Source organism: Leptonychotes weddellii, chromosome 5, assembly GCF_054177405.1.
Source record: "Leptonychotes weddellii isolate Sample4059 chromosome 5, ASM5417740v2, whole genome shotgun sequence".
NCBI lineage: Eukaryota > Metazoa > Chordata > Mammalia > Carnivora > Phocidae > Leptonychotes > Leptonychotes weddellii.
Genome location: NC_138373.1, coordinates 48,483,482 through 48,494,873, shown reverse-complemented (window position 1 = coordinate 48,494,873; position 11,392 = coordinate 48,483,482). Strand labels below are relative to the sequence as shown.

Sequence of the window (11,392 nt, the reverse complement as noted above, 5' to 3'; positions counted from 1 at the left end):
CAGAGGCCAAGATTTTCTGGCTGGAGAGCCCTTCCTTTCCCTGCCCTCTACTCCCCAAAGTCCCAAAGCAGACCAGCCTCCTAGGACAACTCGTGTTCCTCCAGCCTTCTGGAGCCCCTTCCCTTCCCAACCAGCCCACCCACCATGACATGGTGCTCTACCATATCATTTATTTAAGTTGTATGGCTTGCCACCATGACAAGATCAAGCTCCCAGAGGGCCAGCCAAGTCTTATTTTTCCTTTAACGCCCATGGATGTCCAGCTGTGAAGCCCAGCATTTGATTTGGTGCTGAGAAGGCCTGAGTTGAAATCCCATCCCTGTCATCTCATTCATGACTCCCCTGAACTAGCAATTACTGACCTTGTGCTATGTCAGCACTGTGTTCTGCTGGGGGACAAAACGCTGAATCAGGCATGGCTACCACTTTCAAGGCCCTCGGGACTGAGATGTGTCCTCCCCCACCCCCACCACCAAATTCATATACTGAAGGCTTTATGTCCCATAGGGCAATATATGGAGCTCTAAGGAAGTAATCAAGGTTAAATGAGGTCTTCAGGGTGGGGTGAGGAAAGGGCATGGTCCTGTTACTGGAGGGGAAGGCCAAGGCTGCTCTGAGTTCCCTGAATCCCTGGCCTGGGGTGGTATGGACCTCAGCATCAAGCGGATCTCAGGGGTTTTCCTAGAATCCAAGGTCTGCTTTCCTAAACTCTTCAATGCTTAGGGAGCAAATAGCAGAGCTAACCTATGTAAACAGTACTCTTACCATGGGCTCCCATAGCCTCCTCCCCGCTCAACCAATTCTCCCCAGAAACTAAAACTGAAATGGAGAACAGAGGATGATTAAGCAGTAGGGTTCAGCTGAGGCAGGCCTGAGGCCTCAAGCTGATTCCATAGAGCATGGAGCCAACAAGGACAGCTGGCCCGCCATGACCTCTCACCTCCGGCTACCCTCTCCTCTACTAGGCACCAGGAATTTATGGACGGGTATTCGCCAGACTATACTGCCCCGCCTTGATGTGACTCAGCTTTTCTCTTAGCCTCCAGGGTTTTTTTCTTTTCTTTCCTTTTCTTTCTTTCTTTCTTTCTTTTCTTTCTTTCTTTCTTTCTTTTTTCTTTCTTTCCTTCTTTCTTTCTTTCTTCTTTTTCTTTCTTTCTCTCTCTCTTTCTTTCTTTCTTTTCTTAAAAATTTTCCACCCTCTGCTAAATGAAAAACCATCTTCCTAAATCTCCAGTTCAAGTTCCCAAAAGAGAAAATCTAATTTGATTTTCAAACCCCCTTTTGAAGGATGCTTTAATACAGGGTGTCTTGATGGTCCTGCCTACTGTCTTGTCTCCCTGGCCGTGACCTGTGGGTGGGGCCCTCTCCCACAAAGCGGGTGGTGAGCATCCAGGCATATGGGGGCGAGCCTGCCCTACCTATATGGGTTGGGATGCTCTCAGCTGCGAGTCACAGAATATCCAAATACAAGGAACCTAGATACTAAGAGATTAGTTTTCTCCCCTAACAAGAAGCCTTCAGGTAGTGGTCCTAGAGCTCAGAGGCTCGCTGACCGCATGGACGACCAGGCTCTTCCCATCTTTCCCCTCTGCGAGGTGGCTGGACAGTAGTTGAATCAGTTCAATGAATACAGGAGACGTTAAGATGCCCCAGGGGCCCCCAGGGGGGATCTTGCGCCACCTCTAGCTTCGAGACAGGCAGCAAGAGTGAGCATCTGTCATTTACCGTGTTGTCCGCAGGGGCCAGTGGATGCCGATGACACATAGAGGGCGGCACATTGCGTAGGCAAGTATCTGCTCTCACAAGCAAACAGGCAACTGCGACAGGGCTGTAAGTGCGAGAAGAATTTGCTAAGACACTATTTTGGATGAGTTACATAACCTCTTTGAGGCTTGATTCCTAAATGGAAAACGAGAATAATATCTACAGCACAGAGCTGTTGTAGAGATTAATGGGAAATAAGTCACATCATTGTCATGTGTAAGAGCGTCCCTGCCTCTATCCCTGGCATGCAGCAAATCCACATTTGCTTCATCTTCCCCCGTCACCAACAGAGGAAATACTCTGTAAATACTTGTTAACCAGATACAGCACCGCTTACCTGGAACGTTATCCTCTTGAATTTTGTTCGGTATTTGTTGTAAAAAAAAAAAAAAAAAAATCAATTTGACATGCAAAGTAAAAGTAAACATCAAAAAATGCAAAGACTGGCATGCTAGGAATTAATTTAAAATGCAATCATGCCTCATTGTATTTACCAGAAAGCTCAGTAACTCCATTTAAGCATCTAACACATTTCCCCTAGATCATCTGATTATCCATTGTCACTCTCCCTCCCTCAGGCACAGAACCTCTGAATAATCTTCCATTCCTTCCCGCAGTTGGCTCATGGCTGAGGTGTTGGGGGATTTTTGTTGTTGTTGTTGTTTTAAAATTTTGTGTATGTTTAGTGTGGGGTTTTTTTTTTCTTTCTAGTGTAGAGTCTATGGGACAGACTGGGGTTGTTTGTCATCTGAAATAAATCAAAGTAACTGGCAGTTTTGCCTCCAGGTGCTGCTCCTTGTAAGAGGTTCAAGACACTGTGGTTAAATCCATTTCTCCCACCTGTACCTTTGACAACATAATCGGTGGATGCTTCTGCAGGGGATTCAATTTATTCACATTTGATTTCAAGACTCTTTATCAAATTATCCTAATTATATCACTTCCCAGATCCTTTCCCTGCCAATTATGCAAAAGGCATGTGGTTTCCTTCTTTCCCTTTCAACATGTCATCAGAGGCTCCTGCTGTCTTGAATCTCAAGATTCAAGCATTCTTCCTTTTATTCAAAATTCATCTCGGGGCGCCTGGGTGGTGCAGTCGGTTAAGCATCCGACTCTTGATTTCGGCTCAGGTCACGGTCTCAAGGGTGTGAGATCGAGCCCCGAGTCAGGGTCCACACTCAGCGGGGACTCTGCTTCCTCTCTCTCTCCCTTTGTCCCCCCCCCCACCCCTGCCCAAAACATCACCTTAAAGCCCATCTCCTCCGGGACACTCGTACCTGCTAAGTGTGATGTCGTATTTGTTTCTTAGGGATGCCGTAACAAATGACTACAAACATCCTTGGTGGCTTAGAACAACACAAGTGTATTCTCTCACGGTGTTAGAAGGCAGCAATCCCAAATCAAGGTGTCATCAGAGCAAGACTCCTTCTGAAGGCTTGAGGGGAGAATCCTTCCTAGCCTCTTCCAGCTTCTGGCGTTTCCATGCCATGGCATTCGTCGGCGTGGGAATGTGTAATCCCAGTCTCTGCCCCTGTCTTCCTTCTGGTGCGCCCGTCTCCTCCTCTTCTGTTGAATCTCCCTCTGCTTCGCCCTCAGAAGGACCTGCCACTGGACTTAGGGCCCACCTGGGTAATCTGGGGTGATCTCACCTTGAGATCCGTAAATTAATTACATCTGCAAAGACCCTTTTTCCAAATAAGGGTACAGTCACAGGTTCGGGGCAGATTTTATCTCATGTACATTTTACCACAGTTACAATTTTTTAATAAAAAAATAGAAAGACAACTGGTTCCCTAAGGTCGAGCTTCATCACCTGAGAAGTATACTCCTGAGAGTGTAGCCATTCACTTGCATCACCCCTGTGGGACTCAGGGTCAAGGGGGACTGACACAAATACACTCCTCTCCTGCTTCTTACTGTGCTGTGAGACAAAATCCTTTGTCTCTGAACGAGGAAGCTCATGTCTTCTAGTAGCAATAAAACTGTAACAAGCACACTTGTTAGCTTGCAAGCCAGGGAATATCGCAGACTGCTCACAGTTCTAGACACATACTGTTGCACGTCACTGTTACCAAGTGGACACAAAACCAAGTGTGCTGAGTCACAGAGCCCATGCTCCAGCTCTGGAACATTCTGCTCCCTAGGCCTTGCACACAGCTCTCAGAAAATTGTGCCCATGGTTCCTGGGGAAGACCACAGTGGAGGAAGGAAGCTAAAGTTAAATTCAACTCAACAAAATTTCATTATGTGCCTGCTGTCTGCCAGGCCCCCTATAAGACTGATAACGGATCTCATTCTCAAGGAGCCCGTTATCCAGGGGAGATGCAGACGTGTGTCAATAAGAAAGTGCGATAATCACCACATAGACCAAGTGCAGAGGCAGCATGGTAGAGAGCGACAGGTCTGGGCCAGAATCGACTGCAAACTCGTGCTCTCCGTCATTACCTTATATATGTTTCCTGAGAAAGGCATTGTCTATTTTGACATATGATTTCTAAAATATGAACACAAAAATGTATCATCTTTATTACTAAAAGAAAAATGACCTTTGGCCGTACACGATCCAGTGATGCCCTGGTGGACAAAAGCTTGGATATATTCAAGGGATGTGGCAAGCAGCATGGTTTCAAGAGAGTTCAGGCACCCGGCATCTCGGGCTTTGGCACCATCTCGGCAGCCTCCGGCACTGTCATTGCCCTCGAGTCCCACCTCGTCCTCCAGGGGCAAGACGGACTCACCAGCCGTGACGTTCCATAACGCAGCTGGTCTGCCAATTCTCTGCGGTTCGGCCCCACTGGCTTGAGCAAGGATGAAGTCTTTGCAGCAGAACACTAAGCCGCTCGAGTGTGCGATGTTCACGCTCAGAATGCCCATCAGAAGTGCTTCTCAAATGCAGTTTCCAGAGGTACAGCACATTCATAGGTTCCTACACGATTAGTAATGGAGTCACTTAAAAAAAAAAAAAAAAGATGAAGCCCAACAGGAGCCTGAAGCCGACCAGCTATCAGGAACAGAGGGTACAATGCAGAAGTACTGGGCAGGGCTTGGGGCGCATAGAGTGGAAAGTGTTAAACTACGGATCTGGCAAGAGTCTTTTTCAAACATAACCTGATATACAGACCGTAACCACAACTGATTAGAAGGAATGAGTCAGTCTTCAAGATTGCAAGTCCTGGGGGTGCCTGGGTGGCTCAGTCGGTTAAGCATCTGCCTTCCGCTCAGGTCATGATCCAGGGGTCCTGGGATCGAGTCCCACGTCGGGCTCCCAGCTCAGCGGGGAGTCTGCTTCTCCCTCTCTCTCTGCCCCTCCCCCCTACTTGTGCAATCTCTCTCTCTCTCTCTCTGTCTCAAATAAAATCTTTAAAAAAAAAAGATTGCAAGTTCTCATCCCTGTATATTCCTTCCAATTCTGCTTGCAAATGGTCCGCTTCTTTCCTTAGCTCATCTCTTTCTTGCTGAACCCCATCACATGCAGTTAGGAGTAACCGACAGTTTGAATATTCTGCCTTGAAATGATCTTTCTTGAGTCTAAGGTATATTAGATATATTTTCTCTCTCATAAGTTGCTAAGGACAAGAATTTTACCCAAATGTTTGGATACTGCGTAACATGGGACACCATATTTTTTTAGCCTTTTATGGTTTCATTACCACTTTGCCAATCTCTGCCTGCTGCCTAATTGTAAACCTAATAGCACACATAGATTGTGCAACATCCCGTGTTTACATTCCAATTTCTGAATCAGTTACCAATTGTCGCATAACAGAACACCACAAAATTTAGCATCTGGAAACAACATCACTTATTATTTCTCACAAATCTACAGGTCTGCTGGGTGATTCTGCTCATCTATGCTGAGCTCAGCTGATCTTTGCTGGGATCATGAGTGTATCTACAGTCAGAGGGCAGGTGAGCTGGAGGTTGGCTGGTCCTAGGATGGCCTTGTCTGGAAGACCCCTAATCAGTAGAGTCTCTTATCCTTCTAGGAGGCTGTGTAGGCTTGTCTTTGTTGCAGTGGCAGGATTCTGGGGGAAAGACTGAGAGAGAGAGAGGAATCACACAAAGCCTTTTGAGGCTGGTCTTGGATCTAACACACCATCTCTTCCATCACATTCAAATGGCCAAAGCAGGTCAAGCCAACCTAAATTCGAGGGCTCTTGCTGGAAAGAGATGCAAAGTCAGTTGCAAAGGATATGAATACAGGGAGAGGTTAAGAATTGGGTCCACTTTCTTTCTTTCTTTTTTCTTTTAAGATTTATTTATTTATTTGAGACAGAGAGAGAGCACAGGGGGAGGGGCAGAGGGAGAGGGAGAGAGAAACCCAAGCCGACTCCCTGCCGAGCATGGAACCGGACACAGGGCTTAATCCCATGACCCTGAGATCATGACCTGAGTCAAAACCAAGAGTCAGACACTTAACTGACTGTGCCATCCAGCCACCCCTTGGGTCCATCTTCTTAACCAATCTAACACAATGTGCTTACGTTAAAAAAAAAAATCTTGCCAGTAACTGGGTATACATAAATCCAAAGGCTCATGTTTTTCTTTAATCATGGAAAATACACTTCCATTACCTCCTCAAATATCGTGTTCCCCATTTTCTCCCTCTGGAGCTCATCCTTTCCTCCTGGAACTTTTGTCAGATGAATGCTAAACCTTTTTGTTCTATCACCTATGTTTCTTAACTTCTCTAAATTTTTCATCTTTTTATTTCTCTGAACTGCTTTTTGGGTTATTTCTCAGGTCTATATTCCCATTCATTAAATCTCTTTTCAGCTGTATCAATAATTTACTATCCTCTGTAGAAATAGAAAACAGTAGGGTGGGTTCTCCATGTACTGTCCTTCCAAAATGAACCTTTAGATTTCAAGTATAAAAATTATTTTTTTATTTTAGAGAGAGAGTGAGCAAGAGAGTAGGGGGAGGGGCAAAAGGACAGAGCTCTTTGAACCTGCAGAACTGAAACTGTACCCATTTAAAAACTCCCCATTTCTGGGGCAGAGAGAGAATCTCAAGTAGACTCCATGCTAAGTACAGAACCCAAATCAGAGCTTGATCTCACAACCCTGAGATCATGACCTGACCTGAAATCAAGAGTTGGATGCTTAACCAACTGAACCACCCAGGTGCCCCTAGATTTTGAGTATAAATAACATGAGCTTCTTGGACTTTTCCTTTAAAATCCTATTGTCAAATTCTCTTAATTGCCTCTTTCTGTAATCTTATCATCCCCCTCCCCACTTCTTCACATTATAGTATTTAGAGATGAAAGTAAGAGACAATATTCAAATCGATCTTGAGGTTAAGTACTATGTAGTATTACTTCACAGCTAATGTGTGATACTCTTCCAACAATCGACTTATGTAAGAATTTTTTCATTGTAATTAAGGCATCTCTATGGTTGTCACCTCATGCTATGTAATGGACAACAATAACTACATGTCATCTATCCTCGTATTAGATGTGGCTTAAAATTTTTTTATTATTGTTTTGTACTTAAGAAATGTAGTTTGTTAGCAGAAACAAGGATTATATATAAGTCTCTGGTTATATCCAGAAGTTAAAGCACCTCACACCCATAGGATGGCTCACATCAAAAACCAGAAAATAGCAAGTGTTGGTGAGGACATAGAGAAATCCCAACCCTTATGCGCTGTTGGTAGGAATGTAAAATGGCACAACCACTATGGAATATGCTATGACAGTTCCTCAAGAAAAATTAAAAATGGAATTACCATATGATTCGGTAATTCTACGTTTGGGTATATTATCCAAAAGAATTGAAAGCAGAGATTCAAAATGATGTTTTTCATCCACATTCATAGCAGCATTATTCACAACAGCAAGAAGTGGAACCAACCTAAGTGTCTATGGAAGGATAAATGGATAAGCAAAATGTTTATATCCATATAACGGGATATTATTCAGCCTTAAAAAGAAGGAAATTCTGACCCATGCTACAACATAGACGAACCCTGAGGACATTATGCTAAGTGAAGCCGCTCTTGAAAAGACAAATACTGCACGACTCCATTTGTATCAGGTACCTGGAGTAGTCAAATTCATAGAGACATGGGTGCCTGGGTGGCTCAGTCGTTAAGCATTTGCCTTTGGCTCAGGTCATGGTCCCAGGGTCCTGGGATGGAGCCCTGCATTGGGCTCCCTGCTCAGCAGGAGGCGTGCTCTCCCTCTCCCTCTGCCCCTGCTGTGTTCCCTCTCTCACTGTCTTTCTTTCTGTCAAATAAATAAATAAAATCTTAAAGCAGACTCCCCACTGAGCGCAGAGCCCGCTTCGGGCTCCATCTCAGGACCCTGAGATCATGACTGGAGGCGAATCAAGAGTCGGATGCTTCACCCACTGAGCCACGCAGGTGCCCCAGAAATGGGGAGTTTTTTAATGGGTACAGTTTCAGTTCTGCAGGTTGAAAGAGCTCTGGAGATTGGTTGCACAACAATATGATTATACTTAACACTATGGAACTATAAACTTAGAAATGGCAAAAATGGTCTATTTTTTATTATGTGTATTTTACCACAATTTTTAAAAACCAAAAAGTTATAATAGTTCAAATAAAATAAAACCAATTATACAATTATGGTCTTACACCTATAATAGGAGATGAGTTAGCAGGATAGAAAATTCTCCAGGGCCTCTTTAACACACTGGTAGATACTCTATAGTACTCTCTTCTCCACATCAGTCTTGGATCTGAGATTCTAGAAGATGCCACTTGGTTCCAATTCCTCAAACTCTAGGATTAAATCAGGGAAAGAAGCAAACATTTTTAAATAGTTTCTGTACATGACAATAGGGTTTAGGAATCTCCAGGGTCATCTGCAAACTTTGCCCTCCTTCAAATGATTAACAATAACAAACACTGTATTATATAAAACCTCAATCCTGTACTGAACAGACGTCTGGGCCAACTTCTTTCCATTCTGGGGAACAGATGTTCCCTGTTTGTCATTGTTTTCCAGTGTTAAACTGATTTTTGATGCCCTCATTTTATTTGTCCAGGATTATTTGTTTTCTTATTCTTTTTTGAGAGGTTTTTAGTCAAAGCTTCTTGCAAATTCAAATAAATAAGTTTCCTTTGCTTTGTATTTTTAAAATCTTTTCAAGAACCCTTCTGATCGGTGAGTGACTGAGCAGATAAACTTGCTCCTGGTCATGATCCTGCTGGTTACCCAACTAGGTTACAGTCATCCGACTGTTCATGTTCACAGACAAGAGCTGCAGGAAGCTCTCTGATCTATATTTGCCTTTATTCTGAAGTTTGAAGCCAGAGGCCACAAGTGACTTTCTGCCTCAGAAATAGTTGCAATTGTGAAAGATAGTATTGTATTTCCTTCATGTTTTGGCCCCATTTTGCACTTCTTACAGAGCCTTAGCAGGCTCAACACCCTCAGTCATAAAAGGCTGATGAGCTTTGAAATCGCTCTGCAATTTTTGTCTTTATATACTCTACCTCATTGCATTTGAAGGGCATAGTCTTCCCTTGTGGGGGGGGGGGGAAAGGCACAAAATGCTCCCAATACTTCTGCAAAAAACGAACCTACACCAAACATTTCAGGTGGCTTTTTAAAGTCTCATTTTGCTCGTTGAGCAGTTCCTGGTAACTATCTTTCCACTGACTTTGTAAACCTTCCCGTGGTCCGGCAGGACTTTTGAACACCAACAGTTAATAGGAAAGCAAAGGAAGGGCTGCTGTGTACAGAATGCAACAGCAAATAAGAGCCTGAACTTGACCTGCCTTTTATTTGGCAATCCATGCAGCGGGTCCTTTCCCTCCTCGGAGCGACGCAGAGGGTTTCAGCCAGAAAACCCTATAGTTTTGCTTGGAGGTGTAGGCTATGACTTTGACGGAGCAAAGCCGAAGTGTCCTACCTGGCACTGTCCAATCCCCCAGCGTCATGGACATTACCCCAATTCCCCTAAGATGGTTCTGCTCTGAGTCGACTGCCTGTGATGTCCACGGAAAACAGGACAGCTCAGAATTTTTCTGTTAAGTTTTCGGGCTGCCAGTCTATTTGGAATGGGGATGTGGGGAGGTGGGAAGCCCTCTGTTTTGACTTTGACTTTGATTTTATAGTGTATTGGAAAGACAGATACAAGAAATGGAATTTTTAAGGAGTGTATGTGTATGTGTGGGAGGCTTCTAGAAATCATGGGCCTTGGCACGCCTCCTCTTGAGTAAAAGATCCCTGCAATGGTTAAAAGCGCTTCCTAACCTGTAGAGGTGTAAAATCGCCTGGCCTGTGTTCCAAAATGAAGACTCAAGGATTTGGAGACTGTGGCCGCATTCAGAGACCAGCACGGGGCCGAGGCGCGGTGCAGGCTCGGGTGGCAGGGCTCGGCCCCAGCGCCCGCCCCACCGGCTCGCGACCACCCCGCCCCGCCCCTCGCCCTCCCCTCTGCTCCCCTCCGCTCCGCTCCCCTCCCCTGCACGGCCCCTCCCCCCAGCCCCCAGGCGCCGCGAGGCGCGCCCACCCCTCCCCGCCCCCGCCCCAGCCGCGGTGGGCGGGCCTAGGCCGGGCGGGGCTGGCGGGCGCCGCGCCCGCGCTCCTGGCTCGGAGGAGACGGCGGGCGGCGCTAGGGGGAGCTGCTCGCGCCGCCGCCGCGCTGGTCCCCCACGCCCGCGGCCCCGAGCGCCGCCTCCCCAGCCCGCTCCGCCGCGATGGCGGAGGACAGCGAGTCCGCGGCCAGCCAGCAGAGCCTGGAGCTGGACGACCAGGACACGTGCGGGATAGACGGGGACAATGAGGAGGAGACGGAGCACGCCAAAGGGTAGGCGCGCGGGCGGCACGGGGCGCGGGGACAGCGCGCGGCGCGGGTTGCCCTCCGACGCCGGGGCCGGGGTCGCGGGCGGGGCCGGGGCCGCTCTGAGGGGGCGGGCGGCCCCCAGACCTGCTGAGGTCCGGCTCCCGCGGCTCCCGCGCGGCGTGGCGGAGGCGAGGCCCCTGGTGGGCGGGGAGGCGCGGGGCCCCGGTGCGGGGACCGGCGACGCCGCTGTCACCTGCAGCGCGACCGGCCGGCCCCTGCTCGTCCCCGCCTCCGTCTGCGCCCGGCCCCGGCCCGCGGGTGCGACGCGCCGTCCTGGCCCGCGTGCGACTCGGCGGGACCGAGGGGAGGCGCGGCCCCCGTCCCTTTGTGGCGGCCCCGTTTGTGGGAAGTCGTCCTCCTCGGCTCCTTGTCATCCTCTCAAGTCCTTCCAGACCCTCCCACCCCTCCCCCAGTCGCCACCGCCTCCAGAAAAAAAAAAGAGGAGCTGATGGGGGGAGTGGTTTTAGATTTGCGCGGGGTCGTTTGCGCGCGGGTGGCGGGCAACTGCGGAAAGTTGTGCTTGCCGGCCGCGGCCCCCGGCCCGCCCCGCGCGGAGCGGGGCTGGGGGCGCCGGGGGTCCCGGACCCCGCCGCTCCCGGGGACGCGCGGAGTTGCTACTGCCCCGCGTGCCTGCAGAGCTCTCTAAAGCAGGACCGGTCCGCTGGTTTGGGCTCAGACTTGGGAGATCTGAACAGATCTTGCTTGCAAAACGGGTGTTTGATCTCCAAAGCCAGATGCACCAAGCGTTTTAGCACCTGATCAGGTTTCTTCTTAGTCCTTTTCACTGGCTCCCTCTTCTCCCC

The 11,392-nt window shown here is 47.9% G+C and overlaps 1 protein-coding gene and 1 long non-coding RNA gene across 5 annotated transcripts in view; one reads left to right on the top strand and one right to left on the bottom strand.

The window, feature by feature from the left end:
* Positions 1-8,271: 8,271 nt before the first annotated feature.
* On the bottom strand, positions 8,272-10,136 carry LOC145721408 (uncharacterized). Its single transcript, XR_014145081.1, has 2 exons — positions 9,998-10,136; positions 8,272-8,517 (listed from the first exon to the last, which is right to left on the bottom strand). It is a non-coding gene; the product is annotated as an uncharacterized LOC145721408 (long non-coding RNA).
* Positions 10,137-10,341: 205 nt separating this feature from the next.
* NMT2 (N-myristoyltransferase 2) overlaps positions 10,342-11,392 on the top strand; it is a 62,822-nt gene continuing 61,771 nt past the window's right edge. The window contains exon 1 of one of the 4 annotated variants that reach the window (XM_081820654.1): positions 10,342-10,553. In XM_081820654.1, the coding sequence (XP_081676780.1) occupies positions 10,444-10,553 (110 nt within the window). In that variant the 5' untranslated portion in view covers positions 10,342-10,443. The remainder of the gene's footprint in view (positions 10,554-11,392) is intronic. The other 3 variants (XM_081820655.1, XM_081820652.1, XM_081820653.1) reach the window with 3 other exon arrangements.